We start from the raw sequence: 24,276 nt of genomic DNA on the forward strand, positions 1-24,276 counted from the left end.
CTGAAATCTATTATTCTCCTCCTAGACGCAACTATATTAAATTACATTGTGTGTGTGTGTATTATTCTCCTCATATACAAATTAAGTAACACATCTCTTGATTATTCTATACACATAATTATTTACCCAAAAACATGTGTATATATCTTCTAGAGTTGCTTCAATTTAGTACCCTCAACCTTTATCCTATAGGTATGTTAGTGCTGAACGCACGTGTCCCACATATCTTGGAAAGTTAAAGTTTTGCATAATAGTTTAAATGATCTTGGACCTCTCAAGTTATTGCAAATTAATTTTGAGTTGAATGCTCACATTCTAATATGGTGTCGAAGCATACTATTAACCCGAATAACATAGCGTATTGACAACATTTAAAATTCGAAATTGGTGCAATGTGATTCTGACATACCTATGTACGTAGTAAGTACCCACACTCAATCTCTCTCTCTCTCTCTCTCTCTATCTCAATCCCCCACTACCCACCTCCACCGCATGGTCCAAGCCCAGGCCCAAAATATCTCTCTCTCTCTCTCTCCAAAGTCAAGCACCATCGATGCACTATATCAAAATTAAATTACTGTCATGCTATATGAACTCAAGTCGGATCGAAAAGTTAAATAAAATTTCACAGAATTATTTATGATTTTGATTCGTAATGTGTCTAAAAAACAATTTTTATTTATACGTAATTACATAAAATGGGCAGCTAGTTAGAGTCTCCCCAAAATCAACCTAAAAATATAAAAATATGGTATGTATTTGTGCTTAATTAAACGCAACAAAAGGTCTCTTTCTAAAGTTTGTCAAATTTGGAATAATGCAGCTGTTTTCTATTCTAGTTTGATATGATTACGTCATGGAATCACTCATGCGTCACGTAAGAAAACTAGTACGATGTGATTAGACCCCTATCAATTCCACTGGTCATCACTAAGCTGTTGTTGCAGGAACCATATATTCTCTTCATTCCACAAATTCTCCACTGATAAGTCCCCACCATTTGATGACCAATAATTGCTTTGCTCAAAACCTGGAAAATCTGAATTTGTTCCATATTGGTAGCAACCCGACCCGTTGTCTGAACCATATTGATTCGTAGATGGATTGTTCATGAATTGATCAGTAGTAGTAGGGTCCGGAATTGAACAAACTTGAAGCTGATCTGATGACTCTGATGACGTACTGCCCGATGTTTCAGGCAGGAAATTCGAGTCAATCCAGTACTGAGATTCGGATGCGGTGGTGAGACCGGTACTCTCAGTACTGGGTTGACCGGCCTAAAGATTGAGGCAATGCCTGGATCCGCTCAATAAGGCGGGGAATCCAGACGTAACGCATGGCGTCTTGGAATTGTTTGCTGTTGACGTCGCATTTGAGCTGCTTTGCTTGCTTTTGGACTCTTGTTCTCCAGTAGTTCTTTATCTCATTGTCTGTTCTACCAGGCAAGTATTCGGCTATCTTGGACCACCTAAATTTGATTTCCATGAAAAACAAAATTAATACAAAGGATCAAAGTTAATAGAAAGAATCTAATCAATGATGAAAATATATATTGAAAACTGAGAGCTAGCTTATAATTATGTACCTGTTTCCCCAGCGAGAATGAAGTTGAAGAATTAAAAGCTGTTCTTGGAGGGTTATGTTTCCTCGTCGAACACTGGGCCGCAAGTAATTTAACCATCTTAATCTGCAGCTTTTACCAGTTCGTTTAAGGCCTGCAGGTTATTATGTAGAACTTTGTTAAGAACATATGTGTTGATCATAAGCCAAGGCATGAGTCGATCAAAGAGAATATCAAGACTTAAGCACTGGAAATTTTAACTGCATAACAATTTACGTCTAGTTATATATATTTTCAAAGGCTTGAAGGAAGAAAAATGCTAGCTAGCTAGTTACGTGTGGCACCGCAATTGCTATATCGGACTCGACTCGCTATTAATCTAGTGATATTTTTCTTCACAGAACATGTCGAAAGATTACCTGCATGGCGAGCCAGTGAATTCCAGCGCCCTTCACCGTGGGTGTTGATGTAATTAAAGAGAACGGAGTCTTCCTCAACTGTCCATGGTCCTTTTCTTAAGTCGACGTCTTCTTCTTCACTTGGTATTTGATCATGAATTTCTGCTTGTGCTGCTGATGAGCCATAACCTGCTCTCACGTGATCATGAACATGAACATCGGCCATGTCCATCTGGTTTGAGTTAATTTGAGGATATAGAAATTGGATATAAGAGCTACAAAGAATTCGGATTGGATTGGGGTTAGTGGGTAGGATACAGAAATTAATTAGACTTGTTCGGATTTCCTTTGGGGAATAGATTTGAATGTGATATGAGGGGTTTATATATAAGATAAGTTGAAGAGAGAAAGAGAAAGAGGTAAGACTGAAAAGAGAGAGAGAGAGAGAGAGAGAAGGATTTGGACCGACTATATTACTAAAGAAGAAAAAAGTGGCATTTCTACTGTGCGTGTGATAGAACGCGGTCAAGACTCAAGACTCAATTGCTTAATAAACAATTCATATTTATTATTCTACTGAGAGAGACATCCTCCATTGCGCAAACATACAAAAAATTCCATCCATTTTTTTATATATATTTAATCTGGAGTTTGACCCTTTGACCTTTGCACCCATCAAATTCTCACGCGTGGGTCTTTTCGGTTTATTGTGAAAACTGAATATTATTTTATTTGAAGGCGTATATGGGTTTGCACCATGTGAAGAGAATGCGAGGGGCAAATCTAGAAGTAAATTAAACCTTGGGATGACCTACCAATTAGCTTCTTGCTCTAAAAAACTATGATGTGTGGTTTGGTGCATGCACCATAAACCCATGTCATTGGTCCATAGTTAGCCAAAAGTTTTAGTTATTGACTATATACGGTTTTAGGTTGACCAAAAAAGACGATTTGGTACATATGGACTTAGATGTTAATTCAGAGGGTTTCAAATAATAATTGTGTGTTTAAATGATAAAGTACAAATTACTGAATTCACTAGAGGAATGAGACAAATATAGGCGGGGTGTCATACCTTAAAAAACTACTGGTTACAATCCTCAAATAGAATATCTATATACTTACAGAGGTTAATGAAGGTAATCCGGCCTTGATGGAGATTTGATGGGGGGCTAAGCTAATATTATGGAGACATTAAGTGAATGAATTAACATTAGAGATGAGAAAAGCATATACTAATTGAATTGAAAGCAGTATCTGGTTGTTTTTGTATGTGGTGGTCATTCTTTACATTATATATATAGAGAGAGGTCTTTTCACCATATAATTCTATATTGGTCGTGTTAGGTGAGTTAGATAAGTCCTTCAAATTTTAGTGCAAAGAGTTGTGACTCTGTGAGACCTCAAAGAATATTAAAACAAAACGCTACAGAAGATGCAATTCATTCGTAGTACTAACGAGTTGACAAAAAAGAAAAGTCAATATTTCTCTTTGTTTTTTTATACCCCCTCCTTCTAGAAGAATGCAGCTGTGGTTTTACTGAGATATGGGCAAGACTACGCCAATGCTGTAAGTGATTTGAAGCATCTAATCACTTTATGAGAATATTTCTCTTTGTTTTTTTTTTCACTATAAAATATATTGAAAATTCAAGTGCTTAATTATGCTACCTAATGCTTTTATCATAACCTAATTTTTTTAGCATTTCTATATAAATACTACCAAACAGATATTGATCCACGGTAAAGTGATCGACTGAAACTAACTTGCCTCAGGTGGATCAACTTCAGATCACAACATTAGATTAGCCAGACGTACCTTGAATTATTATTTTTTGCCTGTCAAGAGCTATTAAACTTTGACAAATATATGAATTAAAAAAGAAACGATATATATATATATATATTCGTTTTGGTTATATTCCTACTCCCTTAAGAGAGACTAGAAGGAAGAAAGGCCAACAAAGATCAGCACAGATTCTTACCTTTCAAAGCACTACCTTAGACAAAAATAAATAAAATTCCATGCTTCGTCGTTAACTAAAGCAAGTTTCCAATACCCACTTACCATGCAGATGGCTTCATTTATATTAACAAAATCAACCAAAGTATCATCCCATCTAATAATTAATAATTCAAGCAGCTTCTAGATTCTTACTTATTTTATTCACAACACAAACAAACTCCCATCCATGAGATTTGAATCCGAGAACTTTAGCAAGTGACAACTAAAATTATTCTATTCTAGAGAGGGGATTCAAACTTGATTGTAAGGGCAAACGCACTACCATATCATATTGACTTAACCCATATTTTGCGTTCACAATCTAGTTTGTAAATTGCCTTATATTTATTTTATTTTTCTAATGAACTGAATGTACATGGCACATAAATCAAACGTTAGAGTTCCTGTTAAGGAAAAGGAAAACAAAAAGATAGTGAAATTATTCCACATTACAGAAAACCCCGACCAAAAGAAAAAAACAAAGCGCAGTCAAAAGTTTTATTAGACAAATGCTTGTAATGGATTAAGTGGAATTTTAACAAAGGAAAGCATGGAGGTAATAGGAATAAAGAGAGGAATAAATCCACAAAAGCAACATTTATTTTTTGTTGGAAGTAATCTAATACTTACTTTCGGTCAAAAAAAACGCTAAGAGCAAATATTTCTGAAAGGTTGATGACTTTCCCACGAGAAATTATTTGAATGAGTCTAAGATTCCTCCTACAAAGCTATCCTCCTCTGGTTAAATAATCTCAATCTTTGTTGTGTTAATTCTTGTACGCACGGCACAGGTACAGCAACAATTAGGAAAACATTCTCTGAAAGGGATTAGATGCTTCAAATCACTTGAAGCATTAGCGTAGTTGACCATATCTCAGTAAAAACCGCAGCTGCATGCGTTCTTCTAGAACAAGGGGGCCCTAAAGAAAACAAGAAGAAAATCTGGAGAAAGGAAAGGACGAAGAAAACAGAGAAGATGGTAGTTTCTAACCCTGCCTGGAGAACGGAGAGGAAGAAAACAGCCATGTCTCTCTCTTCTTCAACATTGATTGGGTGTGTCTCAGAAGAAAGAGCGAAAAGATCATGTGATTAATTGGGATATTACTTTCATCCAATCCAAGTAACTGTGGCACCGTGGCATAGTTATGATGATTATACACTTTCAGTTTTGGACGTTATGATTGTATAAACCACAAAAAAACTTGTTTAAACTGATGAAGATTACTCGAGGATTGTTGAAGATCATTTATATATTTTTGATGTGATTGGTTTCTTCGGGTATTGATGGACTCAAGTGCATGCTCTTACTTGTATAAGCGAACTAACCCAACATTTTGCCGACACTGTACTACCAAAACTTGAAATAGACAACCATGTTATTTGGTTTCTTCCTGTATTGATGACAGACTACATGGACTCAAGTGCATGCTCTTACCTATATAAGTGAACTAGCCCAACATTTTGCCGACACTACTAAAAGAGTAGAAAAGACAACGTCTTTATTCCTTCAAACCCGTTACGGTTGTGACCGACGTATTTTCACACTCCAATTAAGACAACTTGCATTGCACCATCGTTGATTTCAAACAACGATACACATTCTAAAATCGTCGTCTAATATAGTTATGTAGACTTTTGGCATGTGATTCCATATGATGATTTTTAAATGTATATTGTTGTTTGAACGTCTTTTCAACAACGATGAGGTCGTGGTTATGGTGATTATACAAACATTCTACAACGAATATTTTGGATAGCATCCCAATAGATTCTACAAAGAAGCCATATGGAAGTTGGTATTTTTGGGCATTGCTATTTCTACTACCTTTATTGGCCACATCTCTAATATAAGTGGGTCCGACATACACCGTCATTAAGGTAGTCAGTAAATGTGGTACAAATAGTATTATTGAGTATTTTTTTACTCGAGATAAATAGAGAGGGAATTTTGCAAGGATAATATAAAACAAATAACAAATGATTCTCCCATCATGTTGATTGTATTTTAAAAGTTCTTATCTGATCAAATTATTATGGTAAAAAAACTATTAATATGAAAATTAATGACTTAAAATCATATATTTTTCCCGTTTTCAGCCAAAAGGGTACTAACAAACAATGCCAATGCAGTGGTTGAGTCAACATACTAAAAATGAATATAATCTTATGTGGTATAATAGTCAAAGAACTCAGATCAATAAAAAACAATATGAGGATTAGCTCGTGAAATGTTCTTATCTCACACTTCTCACTGATATGACATTGATGTATCATTATAGTTGATGATATACCTTAGAATAGAAATCCAAACAGTATACAATAATGAAAATGTTTTGTCTAAATAAGGAGAACCACACTGTATACGTGCCCTCAATTCAAAGATACAACTTTCAATCTATATAGAATACAGATAGATGTATTATTCTCTTACATGTGTCTTCCCTTCCCTATCCAACAATGCGCTCTATTCTCTAATCGCAGTCAACCTTATTTTTGGTTCTCATGAGGAAGACGCTAGCAGCGGCAATGACCGTCATTATCATGATTCATGTATCTGATTTGAGAGGGCTGCTCAAATTTTGAAAGACGAGGAGAGTTAAACTCAGTCATCCACGAGTGCGTGACCGACTGATATTGATTTATAGCATAATTCAGATGCATTAATGGCTTATAATCACCCAAGCGTCACACGACTGAGTAACTGTTTTTTAAAAACCAGAGAATTGTGGGGACTGGGAACAGTGTATGTCAACTATCAGATCATACCAAATTACCAATATAAAGATTTGATTTGAGAAAATTGTGCAGCTAACAGTAGTCTAGATTCGGTGGCACCATAAGTACACAGTGTCTACACGTTTGATCAAATTTTAGGGTCAATCGCCTCAGTCACGGGGATGAATTTGACTAATCGCCATGTCATTGCACTACCGCACCACAGTTACAGAAATGTATCCTTATAAATAAATAAAAATAAAAACAAATCCTGAATTCTAAATTCATAATTTCACAATCACAAACAAAACTAATACCCAAACATACTCAAATAAACTCAAAGGCAAGTATTAGAACACAATTATTAAACAAAAATATATGGGTGATCAATCAGAGTCTATGAGGTCGATTTATCTAAATTAAGTGCAAAACGATCTCCGTAACCAATACACATGAATTTTTAAAACTTTAAAACACCAACATACGAGAATTTTTCTAGAACAGTGAGCCTGTTTCCTTACATCCTGACATTTTATTGCCAGTAACTCAAAATTACAAAATGCAGCAAGATTTGCCAGTAATTCAGGGCTTTTTATGTGTTGGGTTAAATGGACGAAGGATGAGGGTTTTAGGTTTATTTGTGACAAAAAATTTGGATCCGGGCTTTTTGTGTCAGTTGAATAAGACATGAATGAGGCCCATATCCAAATGGAGTCTGGTGGCAACAAACCAGAGAGGGACTCGTGCCCCTGTGAATCTGTGATCGTGATTTTGTGGTCTTGAGACTTTTGAGTACGACATGTTACTTGCTTTTCAGTTTTGTATCTCTCGCTGTTTTTCTTCTGCTTTATAATTCGTGCTCATCTTTTTTTTTTAGTTTGACCATGTCTTCTGCTTGTGCAACGGCTCTAGCAACCTGCATTTCAAGCCCAAACTGTCCCAGCAGTCTCAGCCACATACCCATTTGGAGAAGCTCTTCTCTAAGAGCACCACCACCTTCTCTCAGTGACATCTCCTTCAAAATCCCATGTGGGTCTTTCAAGCGAAGCTCGAGCCTCACTGGATTCAGAGCCCTCTCTCCTGTTATGCAATGGCAGGACTGCACGTAATGCCACCTCTGCTTTGCTTTTATAATACTCTAGTTTTTTTTATCTGTCTCTGTTTTTTTTGTTCATCAGTCAGGCTATCAAGAAATAGTTAATTGGTATTATAATGGAGCTTCAATGATTGCTTAGACTGAATCCACATTAGAAAATAGTTACTGATAATACATACTTTTCAGAATTGAATATAAATTAGTATGTAGCTTTCCCTTTTGATTGGAGGTTTCCCTTCTTATACTCTAATTTGTATTTTAATTTTGATTATTAAGACTGTTGGAGACCAACTTCTTCACCGTAGTGCAAATAAGTATTATTCTTATTTCTGTCTTATTAGATTTGTGTAATCAAATGCACAAGATATGGGTGTTTTCCACTAGTAAGTGGTTCTTATTCAACATATACTTTACCTGGAAAATGTCCTGCCTGTTTATTAAGTTGATGCTTCTTATGATGCTTAATCCTTTCTCAGAACCCAATGAAAAACCATAAGTAGTATCAAACGAGTGCTTGGAGTGAGGTCTAGCACCTTTCTGCTCTAAATTCGGGCAGTAAATGAAAGCCTTACTAATAATGTGATCAAATGCAGAGTAAAGATGGAAATTGATGTGCCAATTTCAGTTGCTTATGATTGCTACTCTGATCGTGAGGCAATTCCCCGTTGGATGCCCTTTATTTCAACTGTGAAGGTGCTAAACAACTCTCCCGATGCTCTTTAGATGATCTCTAATTATATTTGAAGCAAATTTGCTTTTTCTTTCTGGTGCTATGTAACGTATATCCACTTGTATCAATACTTGTTGCAACCCATTAATGTTTTTTACAGCCTATATTTTATTGTCAAGCAGTGAAATGTTGAGAAGTCTGCTGATTGTGAGGGAATAATTGATTGTCCTATAGTTTGATTCCTTAAGAGTAAAATGCTGTAGCTAATATTTTTCAACTTGGCTGATCAGTTTCGCATTTTTGAAAGATTGATATTTGATATACTGTTTTATAAAAACAGATATTGGAAGACAAGCCTGACCTATCACGATGGTCACTTAAGTATAAAGCTTTTGGCCGTGATATTGAGTTCTCATGGCTTGCTCGAAATATGCAGGTAAGAATTATGTTTTAGTTAAAATTTGTTTTTCCTTCCACAATTCCTCCATCAACTGTAAGAGAAATGATGTGTCCTTACAATATTCCCTTTCTCTATGTTGTGTAAATACCTTCATGCAGCCTATACCGAATCAGAAAATCCACTGGAGATCTCTGGAAGGTCTTCCTAACAGGTGAGAAGAGAAATATTATAAGAAAGTTGAAACTGTGTACTTTAGTAGACCTTTTGCTCAATAATATAAATGTATCTTTTAGGGTTTAGATGAAACATTTGGAAAGAATGCATTATAAGCATTTTTTTCATAATTGATTGGGGTTTATGTAGTGTCGACGCTTGTGTATTGTGTCATCCTAGAGCTTATATAACAAATTACCAAATCACTTTTAGTTATTTGGTTAAAATCTACCAAGGAAATATGGTAACTCATGTGAGAATGCGAAGATGAAATGTTCCACATTGGAAAGTTGAGAAATCTAGCAAGGGCTTATAAGAGTTGGGCCACTCCCCTCATTGCCAATTGTTTTAGGGTGGAACCTCAACTTCCTTCATGGTATCAAAGCAGGTTAGCCCATGTGTTAAAGCCCAACGGTCGCACATGCTCCACGTCACCTAATATGCGTTGTCCACGTGTTAGGCTTGAAAATTCGCCACACGTGCAGGGGCGTGTGAAAATCTGAAGGTAAAGAGTCCCACATTGGAAAGTTGAGAAACCTAGCAAGGGCTTATAAGGAGTTGGGCTACTCTCCTTATTGCCAATTGGTTTTGGCATCTTAGGTTCATCTTAAGTGAAAGTTTTGTATTTCATAAGAGGGATTGAATACTCAATAAAAGAGTGTAAATTGTTTGATTTCTTGTTTCTAAAAATTATCTGGAAGTCACTGTCTGGTGCAGCAGAGACATAGACCCTCATGTTATTAAGGTTGCAACATGGGAAAATATAATAATGAGGGAGGAATGTTAAATGTTGTGTTTGTATATTGTATGCAAATGAAGTAGACGCTATTTCTTTTGGTTTCTATGTTGATATGAGAATCTTGATAAACTGTTTTACTTGCATGGCAGAGGTGCTGTCCGGTTTTATCCAAAAGGTCCTTCATCATGCCTAGTAGAAGTGAGGCTGCTCTTTCAAATATTGACTTTGAATTTCTGCAGTTGTAGTTTTTTGTGGTGTTATGAATCTTCTTTACACGCTTGTCTCTGATCAGTGACAGTTTGACAGTGTTCAATGCCTCTAGGCATCAGAATGCCATTCAATTGATGCCTCCCTGGGGGGATCAATGATTTGCAATTAGATTATTTATAATTTTTGCTCCATCATTGGCGATCAATTGAATGGCCTGGACAGACATTCATTGGATTTGTATAACACAAAATAATATGCATTAACATGTTTTCCTGTTCTAGGTGTCTCTGAGTAATGGAAACTAGGAAAAGAGCAACTTTCTTTCTGATTTTTCCATGTTGTATATCTAATAGTGCTCTTATCGTTTTTCAATCTCAGCTAACCGTGTCTTATGAAGTTCCTCCAATCCTGGCTCCAGTTGCATCAGTAAGTGTTCTAACTATGGTTTAGATATTATACATTCTCTAGTTGGGAGACCCTACACAGGTTGAAAATCAATTCAAATATAAAGATTTTGTTTGATAGCATTGCTTAAAGAACATAACAAAATGTTGTTTACTTGACGTGGGATGAAATAACCCATCATTCTGATTTCTGATATGACGTCCTCCAGGCACTGCAACCTTTTCTTGAAAGTTTACTTGGACGTGGCTTGGAAAGGTTTGCAACATTTTCAAAAAGCTACAAATCAGACTCGACGGTATAACAGTTCAAAAGGTTAACCGATTCTGAATGTCACGAATTCGTTTAACGTGGCAAATGTTTCCAATGAAATATAATACCAATGTGCTATCATTTAATTTGTTATCAGTTGTAATACCAATGATTTTTTTGCTGAAGAACAAAAGGAGCACAATGAAGATCTTTGTGAGATCATTTGGGTCAATGGCCATCTCCTAAACGAACGGCTTTCTCTGTTGGATATCTCTCCCCAAAAGAAAAAGAATTAAAGAAATTATGATACCTTTAGGCTTGGAGTCTACATAATCTTTGTTACTTGAATTGTTTATGAATGGATTACTTGACTTGTTTATGCTTCCATGTTTTGTATCAATCAACCTTGATACGGAAGAAAATGGATGGTTCGCTCTCTCTCTCTCTCTCTTTCTGGAAGTTACACTAATGGAAGTCAGGTATTAGACATAAAAGCCCTGTGAGGATTTTCCTGTTGGCTAAAAAATCCGTGTTAGATTTGTCCCATCTTTTTAAAATCAAGCACCAAGGACGGGGAAAAAGAAAGAAAGAAATAGTTCATTGAATTATAGAAAATCACTTAGTAGCTTGTCAAATGCTAATCATATATTAGGGGTTACATTGTTGAGAGCCAAGTGCTAAAAGGACAAAAGCAGAGGAAGAGCTAGAAAGAAATGAAGATCCAAATAATATACATATAATAAATACACATGAGAGGATTAGAAATGGACTACATCGGATGAACCAATCACTCTGCAGGTAAACTAAAAGAATGTATGAACATACATCTTTTTACAACACAATCACCATCCGCGTCCCCCTTCTTATGCATGTACATCAACCCAGAGCTCACAGAACACCTACAAAACTGATAGCTGCTTTTTTATCTCATGACTGAAGCAGCCAAAACAATGTATGAGGGAGACATTTATTTGAAAAATTATATCTACAATCAACCGCTGGCACTGCTGTCCAACAAGCTCCTCAGACTACATAGGGCCTCCGCAGAGAGGCTGCAGCACCTAAATCTTCGTTCCCGCTGTGGTGATGGTTCTCGATGATCAAGAGGGAAGAAGCATACCACAATCACAGTGAGATTATCAAATGTGTTGAGGCGAAGAGCCTCCATAACAAGATCCCTGGCGCACTGCTCCGGGTCATCATGCCGCCGTAGCCCACGTCGAACAAGGCTAACTGCATGCTGACTTGACATCACATCCCAAATCCCATCACACCCTATAATGAGAAACTCATCATCCTCTGTTAAAACCACTTGCCGGAACTCTGGATCGGCAATAAGGGGTGATGAAGAACCACGAGGAAACTTCATGTCCCAATCGCCTAATGCTCGGGTTACCGATAAGACGCCATTCAGATACCCATCATCAACATATCCACCCAATTCTTCAACCCGCTTCCTTTCTGAGGGATAAATGGGCCTGTGGTCTTGAGACATATCGATTGCCTCTCCTTTCCGGCAGAGAACAGCTCGGCAATCCCCAGCATTGGCTACCATTAGAAGCCTGAAAAAGAAGATAATAAGGTCAATCACCATCAAAGAGAATAAAAAGTAGAATGGATGCAAAAAAAAAAAAAAAAAATCATACTCGGCATAACTTGAATCAAAATAAAAGGTTGACAAATCATACATGGGATATTAGTTTTGATAACGAACTATGCTTGATATAGTAACATAACACCATATGTTTGTGAAATCAATATTAGATATTTGAAATGAAGCCTAGGTAGGCCAAGGACACAGGTTATTTTGGCACAATGGGAAGGGAGGAAAAAGAGTTCTAAGGCATAGATATACCTTCCAAATATCATAGCAGTTAATGCTGTTGTCCCAGATGAACTGCTTACACTGCGGTCATCTGCCAGCGCAAGGTCAACCAGATGAAATGCCTTACGGAGGGAGTTCTCAAGCTCCTCTGAGAAAATCTCATCAACTTCAGAAATCTGAGGAAAATCAGCATCTTCAAAAAAAAATCTGAGCATATTTTTTCTGACATAAGATGCTGCTTCAGGTCCTCCATGTCCATCAAATACCTATATAACATTTTCAACCTCAGTAAGCATCAAAACTAGCAAACCATCAAATTCAAGGTCATTGCAATTAGAAGTCCAAAGTGATATTATTACCCCATACAAGGCACTTGGCGTGGGAAAATTAAAGAGTGATCCCAAGTGTGAAGATAGATCATCTATTAGTATATGTTCATCTTCCATATATCTACGGGGTCCGATGTCAGCAAAGCTACCAGAACGGAGCCTAGGGAAGAATTGAAGATCAGCCGATTCTGGAGCCAAATCAGGAATTTTATCCGCAGGTTTAACATCCTGACAAGAAGTAAAGAATAAGGAATTAAATGCCAAGATTTTCCATTGACACATATAAAATACTACCAAACTGCCTGGTAGCATTGTTTCTAATGAGCAGCAACTATACAGTAGAAATTCAAGGCATAAGACACGAAGAGAATGTCTGATGCGTATCCATTCCTAAGATTTTCCAAACCTATGTGAATCATTTTCAATTCACCATGCAATTCATATTTGTTTAAGTTCATTAACAATGCGGATAGTTGTTCACAATTATAATTATGTAGCTAAGATCATCATATAAACCATCCGTCCAGACTTGCAAGTACCCAACACTCACACAACATCACAATTCTTTGTCAAGAATACAGTTTCTCTACTTTATGAGACCAAAAAGAACAAACAGATAACTTGATACAGCACGGGTTCTGAAATGAACCAGAAATCTACAAATTGCCAGCTTTGAAAATGGGCATCATACATGGGCAAAAAGTCAACATTGATTTTCATCCACATCGAACCCAACCAATGTTTTGATGAATCATGGTAACAGAGTACCATACCAGGCGGGCATCTTTTATTTAAGGGTCCTTTATTTAATCATCACATTAACCAAATAATAATTAGTTATCTAACAAGAACAAAAACTTACCTTTACCTTGTAAGAACCAACTTTCGCAGTTCAATTATAAAACAAGGTAATTCACTCTAATTTCTTATATTTATGTGCAAAACTTCCATCAAAATTCAACTACCCAGTAAGCACAAAACCCTATATTTTAAAAGTCAAAAACCATAAGTATTCAACGCAAGTACCAAATTCAAGGTCCAAAACTATAACAAAAAAAAAAACCCAGATTCATGATCACCTAAAACCAAACTAAACCACATCGCAATTGACAATTAGAAGATCAAACGGTCCAAAAAGCGGAGCATCAAGGTCAGAAAACTCACGGCTTGAGAGCTCGTTATAGCATCGGAGACGGATTCCGAAGCACGATTTCGGTCAAAACTCTTGGGCGAAATCGACTGTGAAACTGCAACTACATCTTCAACCTCTTGAACATTAGTCCCTTTACCAAAATACTGAACCTCCAAAACGGGCACGCTCTGCTGACACACAATCTTAGCTTCTGCCACCATTTTCTATCAAATCATACCACACAAACAAACACCTTTAAGAAATGATCCCAAAACTTTGTTAAGCTCAAAGAAAACTTCAACAACGACGACGACGAAGAGAATCAGATAATTTTTTTTATTTTCTCGCGGTTTCTTGAGACTTTTCTCGCACTTTCTTTTTTAGCTGAATCAGCGAAAAATTGAGTGAGTTTGGCTTGAACCGGTATTTATATGGTCGGGTTGTTTGGGTGAGAAGGGTTACCGGTGGCTAGCGGTAAGGTTGTTGGGTCATTGACACGTGTGGGTTTTCAGGAGCTTTTACAGTTTACTGTTGAGAACAGCAAGGATTTCGCTTGACGGACACGTGACGGTTTTTAGGTTGACGCGTGACTTTTGGACTATTGCTAGGGCTGTTACGTGGAAATTACTCAGACGCCCTTCTTCCATGAACAGCTTGAATGAACTGTCACTTACCGAGTTGACTTTTCAGCGGGAAGGAGGGTGTATGTGGCATTGTCGGTTGTTTCAGAGGGTAGTTTGGGGAAAACGTGGCTGTTGCCGCGGAGAAACTTTTTATTGGCATTTTCAGCGTTCACACATGACGATGCTTTAGCTGAATGCGTGCTGACGTTGAAGGGTGATCATGCACGACAGCATGAATGAGAGAACTTTTTTCTTGAATTGACGGAAATGTCCCTGGTCTTTCTTTAGAGAGGGTAAACCGCATACAACAAAAGTCGAGCAGCTGCTTGTTGAATGTCTCATTATATATCTAACTTGTCAAACGCGCTCCCGGAATGATGGGTGGGGCCCAGCTGTTTGGACGGTCAGATACCAACACGTCCAAATGGTCTTATCTCATCTAATCTCTACAACAACTTCTTCCATGCAAACCTTCCACACAACCAACTTCTTATAGAACCGATACTCAAACTAATCACGCCAACACCGATCACATTTGAGAGTTGAACGTAACAAATTGGTTGTACGCATCAAACTGCCAATCCTATAGTTCAATCAATTTCTTTTTCCAATCAACGAACCGATCATTAAAAATATCGACAACATATTGAGATAATGTAGTCTATTTGAGAATCATATTATAGTAAAAAGTTCAATTTGTGGATTTCTCCCTAGAGGTTATGGTATATTTGATGAATGGAGAGTTATTGCTTTTTTTGTTGTTGCAAAATTAAGAAGTGATATGAGGGTTTTTCTCTCGCATACTATTAAAGTGTTACAACAACTGATCTGTAAGTCCATGCCTCTTTTCATCGAATTAAATCCAATTACAGAGAAGTTGTTATATTTAATATAAAAAATACGGAAGTTAAGAGAGAAATGTCAACCCTGAGGTACGTGTCATTCTCATAAGTAAATTAAGTTTACAGAAACCTAAGATACTACTTACGTACATGTATATATCACCGCTCTTGGTAGGTAAAAAATTTATGTGTTGGCTCATTATTGGGAAAATGTGCTACGTTGAAACTTGAAGGCCTTGCATGATTGACAGATAAGAAAGATAGCACCATGAGAATGTATTGTTTCGGGATTGGGATCTAAGGTTGATTCTAATTTGAGCAATGGTGAAATTATTGTAACGTACCTTTCTTATCCACCCCTCATATGATGATGACGAATGGATATCCAATTATTTGGGTTTTGGAGATTCGAGAACATTAGGTGGCGTTTTAAGCGTGGCTCTCCTACATCTCATGTCATCTCATGTCTTAACCAAATTCCTTTACTTTTCTTATTACTGGATGTGATTAGGTGTCCTCTGCCTCCCTTTGGACGCACCATTTGTTTTATTTTAAATTAATTATGCTATAAATAAAACACAACCCTTAATTATGCTAAAGTGGGTTTGGTTTGGTTTGGTGGTCCGACTGGTCAAGTCACTAATTATTTCTATATGTAGACGGTCCTCAGTCTTAATTATTTGTTAATAATGACTTATGAAACCAATACCTGGAAATTAATGCCTTGTGGATCACCAAAACCTAAAATCTTTCACTAATTCATTGTTGGTTACCTCAATTACAACCCCATGAATTGATTAATTTATGTAAAGCACTCATTATGCGGATCCAACACAGATTTAATAACCACTACCTTATCTGAAAACTGGCTGCCATCCATTAATTCCGCTTGAACATCCCTTGTCATTGAAAAAGCTTGGAAGAGCAAGGAGGTGGATAAAGGAAGAGAACATGTTAAACTCTTCTTCTTATTTATGTTATTCGCTAGGAAGGGGGAGGGGGCAAAATTATATTGGGTTATTTTAAGATTGTCTTTTAGAGTATTTCCATCTATTTGTCATGGTAAAAGGTAAGGGGAGGCAATGGCTATTACTATTCACATGATTAGTCCATATCCTAGTACTTTATTTGTTGGTTTTTCACTTATTGTCATGGCAGTCTAATGACAACTACTATTCACATAAGATATGAGGAGATGAATTTGTATATAATTTTTGGTGTGGGAAGTGAAGAATATGCTTAAGTATTTATATATATATATATATAAAAAATCTAACATTTTGGGTTTTCTTTTCTTTATATTATTTGTGTTATTTAAATTGGCTGCTAACTTCACAATGACGTTAGCATTAAGTCATCTTACCCTGACATTAGCCTAGGCAAGTCTTGTCTTGGATCATGCCCATGATGATGGAGACTAGCGCTTGCCCTGGAAATGAGATTGGGGGCCTAGGGGCCCTCTTGTCATGTGCACTTGGGGAGAAAGGGAGAGTTTCGCCCACTTTTCTATTGTGGTGCCACCCATGTGCAAACGTGTTAAACTCTTTACAACTCACTAATAATAGGTAATTCATTTGTGTTCACTCATCATCCCATATAGCTTCTTATATTAGTAACTTAATCTTTTTGTTAAGTGGATTATCAACTTTACTTTCTTACATTACGAAGTGTAAGCAATTATATATATATGACCTCAGCTTTACTTCTTAAACAAATAAACATAGTACATTGTGCAGTAACTAAAGTAATAAAATACTTTTAATACATCTAGTACTTGGCACAAACTTTATATCATATATATCACTATGAATATGATATTCAAGGTTCTATTTGAGGGATCATATTTGACCCAATTCGAATATGATCAAACTGGGCCAGGCAGAGCAAAGAAAAGTACAGATCCTTATTTCGACCCAGAACTGAACCCAAAGGATTCTTAATTGTTGGGCTCATAATTGGTTCAAGTATTCTCAAGGAATTTGTGCCGTTGGGCCTAAAAGAATAAAAGAATCCAATGAAGGATAATAAAGTAATTTTGGTAAACACAAGAAAAAGTCGGATGAGGAGAGAAAACAAGAAAGTCATGGGGACGGCAGCCAAGTCTCCAACTGCCATAATAATTGTTTGTTACAAGGCGAGAAACTTTGAAAGTGTACGGGACAGGCCCCACCCTGGGAGGGGTTTGAAGTTTGACCGGTCAAAAGAGGGAGTGACTGTTGAAAGTTGAAAAAGAAAGAGAGAGGTTTGAGGAACGAGGAACGAGGCAGAGAGAGAAACAGATATATTACCAAATAATTGGTTGATTAATAATATTATTTATTAATTAAAAAAATACACATAAATGTTTGAGCTCTCCTCTCTCTCTCTGTCTTTGTGTTTTTGAGTTTTTGACTGCCTTCTTCTTCACCAAACAGACAAAACCAAACCAATTCCATTCTTCATTCATTTCATTAACCAAATTCAACTCCTCACCTCCCTCCTCCTTTGTAGTTTCTCCAAAATCCAAATCTCAAATCTCTCTCTCTTCTTTCTTTTTGTTTTTGGTTGGTTTCAAGTTTCAACAACACAACCCAAAACCAAGTAAATAGCTTGTAGCCCGGTACTAATCAATCTTAATCAGATTGGAGTGATTCTGATTGACATTTTCATAACTCCACATCGCATCATCTAATCTAACCCACTGCTCATGGCGCACCCTCACGCAGATCGGTAAATTTTTTTTTTTTTTTCTCCATTTATTTCTCATACCTTTACCATATATATATATATATATATATTCATTTTCCATTCTGTTTATCTGTCATATAAATTACATTTTTTTTTTCTCTTTTTTTGCTATGTAAATTTTTAGCTTCTCTCAATAGGTTTTTGTACTTACAATTGAATCAAATCCTGTTGGTTTTTTTTTTTTCAAATCAAAATTTTCATTTTGCCCTTTTCTGTAGTGTTGTTTGAGTTTGAGATATGTTTGGTTGCCAAGAAATTGCAGGAAAGTGATCGAAATTAAAATTTGTGAATTGTAGATAAGAGCCTTGTGCTGCAGCATCCGTTTAATTTATGGGAAAGTGCCTTCCTTTGTTTTGTGCTTGCTCACTTCTTTATTTTGGATTTGCTTCCTTGCATCACATATTTAACTGTGTTTTTATTGTCAGTTTTTAGCTCTGGTATGATTTCATTGAATCAATCTAATGTTGAGTTATTAACTATTTTGAAGTTTTGGAAACAAATTCACATTCGGTGCTTGGCTTTGGCCTCTTGTTTAATAATTCCTTCATAGATTCACCAATAAAGGAGTGTATTAATACAAGGAACCGTGTCTCAGCGTTGATTGACTCCAATCAGAACATCTGTTTTATGATCTTAGCAACATTTGGAAATAACTCTCTTCACATATATTGCCATTGGATAAATGCCTTAATGCATCGTTATGCTTTCTGCAGGTAAATTATTGATTTGTTTTATTAATTTGAGAAGGGGAATCTAGAAGGCGATTCGCTCAGTTATTTTTGTTTGAGCTCATGGCTTCCGTAAGTGTGGTTCCTGCTTCTGGAATTAGAGACCCCAGTGGAAATGTAGCTGGTGTCGATAGTTTGCCTAGTGGGATGAATGATATGAAAATTAGGGATGAAAAGGTAAACTATGCCACTTCTTTCATTCTTGTATCTCCAATATTTGTTATTTTATGCAAGCTTATACTGATTCTGAAATCTGTATTTATTTTTGTTTTCCTTTTACAGGAAATGGAAGCAACTATTGTTGATGGTAATGGAACAGAGGCGGGTCATATCATTGTCACAACTATTGGTGGAAAGAATGGCCAACCAAAACAGGTAACTTTTTGAAATGTTTTTTCCCCCTTCCATTTGTATAGCTGCGTTTTGTAGTTTCTTGTATTTCAAATTGATGATGATATGATTTTCCTTTAAACGAGTGTAGACAATAAGCTATATGGCTGAGCGTGTTGTTGGACATGGATCTTTTGGATTGGTTTTCCAGGTAATTTTTCATATTAATGTTTTGAAGCTTTTAATGAGCTTATTCTCAATGAACTGTTTGTGGTTGTGGGTCTGCTAATTTTGATCGAAATATTTTGTTTAAATTTATGTCACTGAATTGCTATTTTGATTTTGTTATCCAGGCCAAATGTTTAGAAACTGGTGAAACTGTTGCTATTAAAAAGGTTCTTCAAGACAAGAGGTACAAGAACCGGGAGTTGCAAACCATGCGTCTTCTAGACCACCCAAACATTGTGTCCCTTAAACATTGTTTCTTTTCGACAACTGAAAAAGATGAGCTATACCTTAACCTCGTACTTGAGTATGTCCCCGAGACTGTCCATAGGGTGATCAAACACTACAGTAAGATGAACCAGAGGATGCCACTTATATATGTCAAACTTTATTTTTACCAGGTATGTTTTGTCTCATCTTTATTCTTTACTACAGATTTGTTCTAAATTTTTTTGTATCCATACATGTTGTTTGAATTGTAATATATTGCTTGCAATGCCTTCAGATGAGGTCTGTTTTTGTTATCATTTTGATGAAACACAGTAGATACATTTGGTTTTGAGGAATTTAAGCTTCATTATGTGACTTAAATAACTCTTACAATTTATCAGAGAATAATAGATAACTACTTTAATTTTGAGCTCTTACATCTAAATCCTTATATCTCTTTGCAGATTTGTAGAGCACTTGCTTACATTCACAATAGTATTGGAGTTTGCCACAGGGACATTAAGCCTCAAAATTTGTTGGTATGTTGATATTTGCTCTGTTCTGTACATTGGTTCCAAATGTGTATGCATGGTTAATTGATTGTGTATCTACATTCCAACAGGTCAATCCACATACTCATCAGCTTAAAATCTGTGACTTTGGAAGTGCAAAAGTCTTGGTTTGTTTTCTGCAGACGGGCATTCTCTAATTATGCTCTTATTTTTACTCTGGGTAATGATTTTACAATACTGAATTGGTTATACATATGACAGGTAAGAGGGGAACCCAACATATCTTACATCTGTTCTAGGTATTACCGAGCACCTGAACTTATATTTGGTGCAACCGAGTATACAACAGCCATTGACATCTGGTCTGCTGGCTGTGTTCTAGCTGAGCTACTGCTTGGACAGGTAGGTTTTGATCTTCAGTAAGTTAATTTCCTTCTTCTTTAGGCTTATATATGTGTGCTAATTAAGTACTATCTATTTCTGGCAGCCCCTATTTCCTGGAGAAAGTGGAGTAGACCAGCTTGTTGAAATCATCAAGGTGATTGTGAGCTTTGAATTTTTTCAACATTAAGCTGTTGGGATAATGGTAATTGTTCTCATAATGATTTTTCTGACTCTCATCCAGGTTTTAGGTACCCCAACTAGAGAGGAAATAAAGTGCATGAACCCTAACTACACAGAGTTTAAGTTTCCCCAGATTAAAGCTCACCCATGGCACAAGGTACTTGGGATATCACTTGTGGTTTATTTGCTTTCCAAGAAAACTGCATGTTAATATTTCTTTTGTTTATCATTGATAATCAGATATTCCATAAGCGCATGCCCCCTGAAGCTGTGGATCTTGTATCGAGGCTACTGCAGTACTCTCCAAACCTTCGAAGTACAGCTGTGAGTATTGATGCGATCCATTATCACTCTACCTCTTTCAGGCTGTCTTTCTGTTTATCTATGTAATCACTAGAAGCCTCAGTTTATCCCAACCAAAAAAAAAAAAACTCTATAGTTGTATTCCAAGCTGTTTATGTTATGTTGACCTCATCCTAAGAAATGCTCATTGATTTTATGCTGCATGTGCAAGCCCATGTGGAGTCCATTACATACTTCTTTTTCCTTTCCTATATATGGAAAGTCTGTAGTTGGAGTCTGACCTTAAATATCATGTATCCTATGTATGGGATATGCCTTACAGAGTGGTTCTGCTCCTGATTGAATGTTAATCTGTCTACTTAAGCTTAGCGTGGTCCTATGTATGGGATATGCCTTACAGAGTGGTTCTGCTCCTGATTGAATGTTAATCTGTCTACTTAAGCTTAGTGTGGTACATTATGCCATCAAGATGTTATTGTAAAGGGTTTATGTTTCCAATGCAGTTGGAGGCCTTAGCTCATCCGTTCTTTGATGAGTTGCGTGACCCTAACACCCGCTTGCCAAATGGACGTTTCCTCCCCCCGTTGTTCAACTTTAAGGCTCATGGTAATAAGCATTTTTGGTACTGTACTTTCTCACTTTGATTTTATTCATTGAGATGTCTAATCCTAACCGGTAATTTTTTTTTAATGATCCTGGCATTGATTAGAACTGAAGGGAGTACCTGCAGAGATGCTGGTTAAGCTGATTCCGGAGCATGCAAGAAAACAGTGTGCCTTCCTTGGGTCGTCCTAACTGTTCTTAGTAGTTGATGTCTGCTCTGCACAGAAAAATGTGGGCTGCTGTAGAACCGTAGCTTGTGTCCCATTTGAATGTGATCGTCATATTGAAGCTGTAATATTTGTCTTTTCAAATCCCTTGTTTATTTGTTGTTATTATTTATCCGCTTTAGATTTGTATGTAGAAGAAAGAAGAGTAAGAAGGTTCTTCTGCTTACTAAGTCCTCAGATCTTAATGGGTTTGCACACCCTTGATTATTATGATTATTATTCTTTTTTTCTTTTTATATTGATAGATTGTCATGTAAGCAGATGTTACTCATATACCTCAATGGTTTGTGTTAGATATGTTTGACAATGCGGTGGTACTAAATGACTCGTTTGCTATCTTTTAGGTGGCACAAGGGATCACCACATCCAGCTCAACAATGCAATTGTGTATTTTGGTGAGCATCGGGGTGTAGCGCGATTTGTGCCTTAGCCGTTAGCTGTTAGCTTTAGAAATGAGGTGGGTTTTATCAGAATAACAGCAAAAAATAGATTTTATTTACATGCTTGTAATGTCACAATGACCTCAAGGTTGGAGGAAGGACAGTTCCCAAGTGAGGAGAGAGAGGGTGTTGAATAGAAAAATACGATTTTATGAAAGTTGATCAGGCTATTGAAGCTGTGCACTTTGCCGCTCAACCAGTGGAGAGGCCGGAGTATGGCCCTTTGCTGTTGCTAAGGTTCTGCATCTGAGGTGTGTTGCAGGGCCTTTCAAACGAGGAAGATGACTTTATAAGTTTTTGTGTTTTCATTTTTCTGCAGTGCAAACGACGTCGTCTCCGCAATGCTTTTGTTTCCTTTTAATGAAACGCGCAGTATTGATGCAATTCTGACTTTCGCAAATTACTACTTTAACCTTTTTATTATCCTCCAACTAAAAAAACCTTTTTTATTATTATTATCAATTAATCATGTGATGATGGAGAGCACAAAACCCCAAAATCACTTCCCAAATCTCACGAACTTTCTCCAGTGCAAATTTAAGTATTCATAACGTCTTGAAGATAATTATTAGGTAATATTTCATGTGGCTTTTATAGTTTATTTCTCTCACTTTAATTTCCCCCCTCCTCTTTAAATCTTGTACGGCGAATTGAGTATTTTATATTTTGGGATTGATTATTGTGCTTAGATGAAAATTAGTATTTATATTTAATTATATTAAACTGATTATTATGCTTCAATAATAATTAGTAGATTTATAAATTTTTCTTGTCAAAACGATTTATGTCTCAAAAAACTTACTCTTTAACGCTTTGATGCTTATGATTCGCTTTGTCGGACCAAATACGTCTCGGCTCTTTGCTTTTTCATTATTTTTTTTTAATGAATTATGAATACCACATTTGGTTGTCTAACTTTTTTTTTCTTTAAAATAGAATTTTTAACCTTTTAAATATTGCACATCCCCTGAAAAAAAATTTGGGTCCGTCATTGCACGCAACATGCATTTGTAAAAGATGTCATTCACACCCTTGTAAGTGTCACTTCTCTCTTATGAATTATAAAAGAGAAGTGTATCTCAGAGCGTTAATCACATCTCCTGCAAAGGAATATATATTTTTCTTGAAAAATAAAGAAACCTCTCTGAATATATGAAGGACATGGATTTGTCAATAGATGACATATCTTTTTATTGGCAAAATAATATTGAGAGAGAGAATTTGAACACAAAACATGAGGTGCATGGTGGATGATATGGACTTGGTCGACTTGGCCCGAGAAATTGCTATTTGACTCTTGCTTCTATAGACAAAGTTCAGTTTGACATGCGTACAAAGAACTTTTTTTCAGTATTTCTATCAAGTTATTTTTGTATATGTGTCAAACTGTGAGGAAGTGAACAACAACTATTTTTTATTTTATTTTGTCTTGAGCACATATGTGAAATTCCTTGTGTATGATCCGCCGCCCCATAGACAGTTGAAAATTAAGCTACACAGTTATAGTTTGAGTTGAACCCACCTAAACCTAATCATTTCAGTATTTGAGGCAGAGAGATGATGAAGGTGGACCATTAAAGAAGCAAGCAATCAACTGAGAAGCCCTGGGCGTATAGATAGAGTGACATCAATTTTGGTCGGCCAGAGAGCTGCTGCTGCTATACCACAGAAATATATTAATATTGGAGAGGGGCTGATAGTGGACTTGCCAACTTAACAGAAAGATAACTGGAAACCTTTTCGGCCAAGCCACACCAACTCATTTCCAATACCAATTGGAAAACCGAAAGGGACCGCATGCGTTTGGTTTAAAATGAGCTCTATTTTTTTTAGAGTTTTTCTATTTAAACCCTGCACTTTTCTTTGTTCACTTTATGTTTTAAGTTTATTCTAACTTCTAATTCAAATTTTCACAATTTCTAAGAAAACCCCACTAAATACACACCCAATAGAAGAAAAAAAATTAAAAAACTCATCAACTCACACCCCACACCC

The 24,276-nt window shown here is 36.4% G+C and overlaps 4 protein-coding genes across 6 annotated transcripts; 2 read left to right on the top strand and 2 right to left on the bottom strand.

Annotated features, from left to right (window-relative positions):
* Window positions 1-658: 658 nt before the first annotated feature.
* Window positions 659-2,377, bottom strand: MYB2 (myb domain protein 2). Its single transcript, XM_008229595.2, is given in 4 exon segments — window positions 659-1,268; window positions 1,270-1,468; window positions 1,586-1,715; window positions 1,981-2,377. Coding segments are annotated over 4 exon segments (897 nt in total). The 5' UTR covers window positions 2,192-2,377; the 3' UTR covers window positions 659-911.
* Window positions 2,378-7,387: 5,010 nt separating this feature from the next.
* Window positions 7,388-11,046, top strand: LOC103327288 (Polyketide cyclase / dehydrase and lipid transport protein). Of its 2 annotated transcripts, XM_008229594.3 has the most exons (8): window positions 7,388-7,471; window positions 7,557-7,784; window positions 8,369-8,468; window positions 8,786-8,881; window positions 9,004-9,056; window positions 9,947-9,995; window positions 10,386-10,433; window positions 10,621-11,046. In XM_008229594.3, the coding sequence occupies exons 2-8, from the start codon at window positions 7,564-7,566 to the stop codon at window positions 10,711-10,713; spliced, it is 660 nt and encodes a 219-aa protein (XP_008227816.2). In that variant the 5' UTR covers window positions 7,388-7,471; window positions 7,557-7,563; the 3' UTR covers window positions 10,714-11,046. The 2 variants fall into 2 exon arrangements, with proteins under 2 accessions (XP_008227816.2, XP_008227815.2); XM_008229593.3 differs by lacking the exon at window positions 7,388-7,471 and having other exon boundaries at window positions 7,498-7,784.
* Window positions 11,047-11,239: 193 nt separating this feature from the next.
* On the bottom strand, window positions 11,240-14,306 carry LOC103327287 (Protein phosphatase 2C family protein). The gene is made up of 4 exons (XM_008229592.2): window positions 13,980-14,306; window positions 12,846-13,043; window positions 12,517-12,752; window positions 11,240-12,223 (listed from the first exon to the last, which is right to left on the bottom strand). Exons 1-4 carry the CDS (start codon window positions 14,166-14,168, stop codon window positions 11,653-11,655), a joined length of 1,194 nt encoding a protein of 397 aa, XP_008227814.2. The 5' UTR covers window positions 14,169-14,306; the 3' UTR covers window positions 11,240-11,652.
* A 3,424-nt stretch (window positions 14,307-17,730) lies between these two features.
* LOC103327286 (glycogen synthase kinase-3 homolog MsK-3) lies at window positions 17,731-22,665 on the top strand. 2 transcript variants are annotated; one of them, XR_513771.3, is made up of 14 exons: window positions 17,731-18,121; window positions 18,853-19,044; window positions 19,150-19,242; window positions 19,349-19,408; window positions 19,551-19,823; window positions 20,097-20,171; window positions 20,255-20,311; window positions 20,406-20,546; window positions 20,632-20,682; window positions 20,770-20,865; window positions 20,949-21,032; window positions 21,515-21,617; window positions 21,721-21,905; window positions 22,186-22,665. XR_513771.3 is itself a non-coding variant. In XM_008229591.3 (13 exons), exons 2-13 carry the CDS (start codon window positions 18,931-18,933, stop codon window positions 21,804-21,806), a joined length of 1,233 nt encoding a protein of 410 aa, XP_008227813.1. In that variant the 5' UTR covers window positions 17,731-18,121; window positions 18,853-18,930; the 3' UTR covers window positions 21,807-22,077. The 2 variants fall into 2 exon arrangements, 1 of the variants encoding a protein (XP_008227813.1); XM_008229591.3 differs by lacking the exon at window positions 22,186-22,665 and having other exon boundaries at window positions 21,721-22,077.
* Window positions 22,666-24,276: the final 1,611 nt, after the last annotated feature.

Source organism: Prunus mume, linkage group LG4 (assembly GCF_029339155.1).
Source record: "Prunus mume cultivar Tortuosa linkage group LG4, ASM2933915v1, whole genome shotgun sequence".
Classification (NCBI taxonomy): domain Eukaryota; kingdom Viridiplantae; phylum Streptophyta; class Magnoliopsida; order Rosales; family Rosaceae; genus Prunus; species Prunus mume.